This window comes from Salvia hispanica, chromosome 4 (genome assembly GCF_023119035.1).
Source record: "Salvia hispanica cultivar TCC Black 2014 chromosome 4, UniMelb_Shisp_WGS_1.0, whole genome shotgun sequence".
In the NCBI taxonomy this organism is placed as follows: Eukaryota; Viridiplantae; Streptophyta; class Magnoliopsida; order Lamiales; family Lamiaceae; genus Salvia; species Salvia hispanica.
In genome coordinates, this window is record NC_062968.1 from 483,963 (window position 1) to 487,070 (window position 3,108).

Genomic DNA, 3,108 nt, shown 5'->3' on the forward strand with positions numbered 1-3,108 from the left:
TCATATTTCTTCTTTACCTAACACTGAAGCAGTCAGCAGTAAGCAGCAGAACTGATCCGCTTAGCTACGGCCGCTTAACTGGTGGCGCAACCCTACCGGAGCGTCGCAGAATCAGCGGAGCAGCCATGGCCACATCAACCGCCGACGTCCCCGACCAACGCATTGCTCGGATCGCCTCCAGTATTCGTGTCATACCTGATTTCCCCAAACCTGGTGACGCACTTCAATTTTCTCGATCTTCGATTTCGTTTGCGTGAATTTGGATCACACGATTGAATTGAAATTGAGTTGTTTGCAAAACTGTCGGCAGGGATTATGTTTCAGGATATAACGACGCTGCTGCTTGATCCTAAGGCGTTTAAGGATACCATCGATTTGTTTGTTGAGAGATATAGAGATAAGAACATCAATGTTATTGCCGGTATGTTTCGTCTCCTTCCGAAATTAAGCAGAATTGTTTTTTTTATTGTGAGAAAGTAGTTTTGCTTTTCTAGTTGTTGCTTAGAAGATAGAGAGGGTTTTATAATAGCCAATGTGTTTAGAGATAAAATTGAGGGGGAGTGTGATGTATTGGAATTTGGAAGGTAGGGCTGCACTAAAGTTTCTCAAGCCAAACTAAAACTGTGAAGACAGGTCCATAAATTTTAGGCTCTAATTGGAAGTTGAATTTGTGTTTTTTTATGAATGTAACACCATCAGGTTTCTTACAGGTATTGAAGCAAGGGGCTTTATATTCGGTCCTCCGATCGCATTGGCTATTGGTGCAAAGTTTGTTCCAATGAGAAAGCCCAAAAAACTACCTGGTACGGTTAAATGATGTCAAATGCAATCATGCAAATAGTTTGCTTATAATTTCATAAGTATGTAGGCATCTTTCTTATCTTGTTGATGCTTTGTTTTTATTTGACGAAATGTTACGTTATGCTAGTTGGCTTGTTTCCTTACTGCTTTACACTTCTAGTTTAGTTGGAAGATCCAAGAGCATCAAAGTGTTTACTACTGCTTATCTCAGATTCAAGCCCTTTTTTTCATTCTAAGTTTATTGGGATGCTTGAGTCAAGTCAACTAGGATGCTAATAACATTGTGTTTTTTTTTGTGTGTATATTTTCACTGCTGGAATTCTCATTAAAAATGTTTTTTCACATCTTTGGGAAAACACAAGGGGTTATATGTTTTTTTCCCTATTATTTTATAGTGTAATATTGTTGTTTGTTCATTGTGATATTCTGTTTCTTATGAATTCTATTTTGATGGAAGAACCCGTTCTGAAAATTTAATGGTTGTTAGATTTCAATATACATTTCTTATATATATTGAATGTACTTTATTTTCTCTGTAGTTCCCTTTGTTAGTATTATCTGTATCTCTTTGTACTTCTTACGTTGTCAGTTGTCTTTATATATCAGTTTGATCTGTTTCACTTTCACATGAGCACCTTGTAGATTTGCCATATATGTTACAGTAAATCCTCATATATTAATCCTTACAGGGGAGGTAATATCAGAAGAGTACTCTTTGGAGTACGGAACTGACAAGATAGAGATGCATGTTGGAGCTGTGCAAGCTGGGGAACGTGCAGTTATAGTAGATGATCTTATTGCTACTGGCGGTACCTTAAATGCAGCAATACGTCTGCTTGGTATGATTCATTATGTCTTTGTGCATGTGCATGTGCGTTTCTGTTTTCCTTTTGTTAGAGATTTGAAGTTAGCCATTGTAACTAGGCTTTGACGATGCATTAGTAAAACTGATATTTCATAGTAATGCTAAAGTGCAGCATACTTTGTTGAGATACAATGCATGATGGTTCTCAGCTTGTAAAATATTCTATGTTTCAGTTTAGCTTGCCACGCGTGTACATGTCAAGTAACTTGTTTGTTAAAATTGTGATTAACACTTAAGTTTTGCTTGAATTTGCTTTCCTGGAGGCAACAGTGTTTACCAATTTTGGGGAAAATGTTGTTAATTACTACCAGTTGACTAGTGTTATTGGATACATGAAATTACTAAGCAGTTGCTAATCCTATTGCAGAACGTGTTGGGGTCACCGTGGTTGAGTGCGCTTGTGTTATTGAATTGGCTGAACTGAAGGTATATGTAATTCCTCTCCAAGTTAAGGTGGCCTGTATTTTTATTCCTTTTGCATTGTTAAAGTGTTTGCTAATTGAATAGATGTGTACTTGTTCTATCTTCAATATACGTCTACTCATGATACAAACAAAGCTCCTGCTCTGTAGTCTTTACTGGTAGCTTGTATACTAAGCCATTTTAATCACTACTTGATCATTTGTTCATGTTCGGATGATTCTTCTGCGAATTCAGACTACCTTACACACTCAACATAACTAGCCCTCGCCTTGCAACTGTTTCCAGCTACCAAATATCCCTGAAAAACAGAGAGGCACACTAAGCTTAGGCAAATTCATGAAGTAAGATAGACACATTTTTAGAGTTTTGACTCTGAGTAGTGAGTACTACCACTGTACGATCATCTATCTCGACCAATATGATAAAAATAAGGATAGTCAGTTGGGCCTTACGATTATGCATACCTAGCAATAAGGTGAGGAACAGAAGGATAGTGGCCGATGGCTTGGTTTATATATGAGGTGGTTGGTTTTGTTGGCTTTGGTTGGTTTATCCGTGCTAAGGAGGGTATAAAAGGTGCATCCGGTAGGGAATGGAATTAGAACCTCAAGTCCCATAGACTAGAGTACATGAGATGACAAAAAATCGAACCAAACTGTGTAATTAGGCTCGATTCTGAACTAGAGAATGCCATTTTACTTGCTTTTAAATTTTTTTTTTCTTATTTGACTCGTGTTTGTTTGTTTGTGTTCATCTTAGGGTCGGGAGAAATTAGGCGACAAATCACTGTTTGTTCTCGTGAGCGAGACATGAGGAATGAAAGAATGCTGCCCTTGCTTCACAAATAATTATTGCTTTTCCTTCAAGAATTGCTAGGTTCGTGCCTAATCCCTTTGTACCTGTATTCTATGTTCACTTGAATTACTTTTATTTGGGTTAATCATGTCTAAACACCCTTCACTCAAGAAACCAAAATTTATTTGCAACATTTTAATTTACTTATTGTTCGACATATTCAA

The 3,108-nt window shown here is 37.3% G+C and overlaps 1 protein-coding gene across 1 annotated transcript; it reads left to right on the top strand.

Annotated features, from left to right (window-relative positions):
* On the top strand, positions 1 to 3,108 carry LOC125224274 (adenine phosphoribosyltransferase 1, chloroplastic-like). Its single transcript, XM_048127651.1, has 6 exons — positions 1 to 213; positions 311 to 421; positions 711 to 803; positions 1,491 to 1,640; positions 2,034 to 2,092; positions 2,849 to 3,108. Exons 1-6 carry the CDS (start codon positions 126 to 128, stop codon positions 2,900 to 2,902), a joined length of 555 nt encoding a protein of 184 aa, XP_047983608.1. The 5' UTR covers positions 1 to 125; the 3' UTR covers positions 2,903 to 3,108.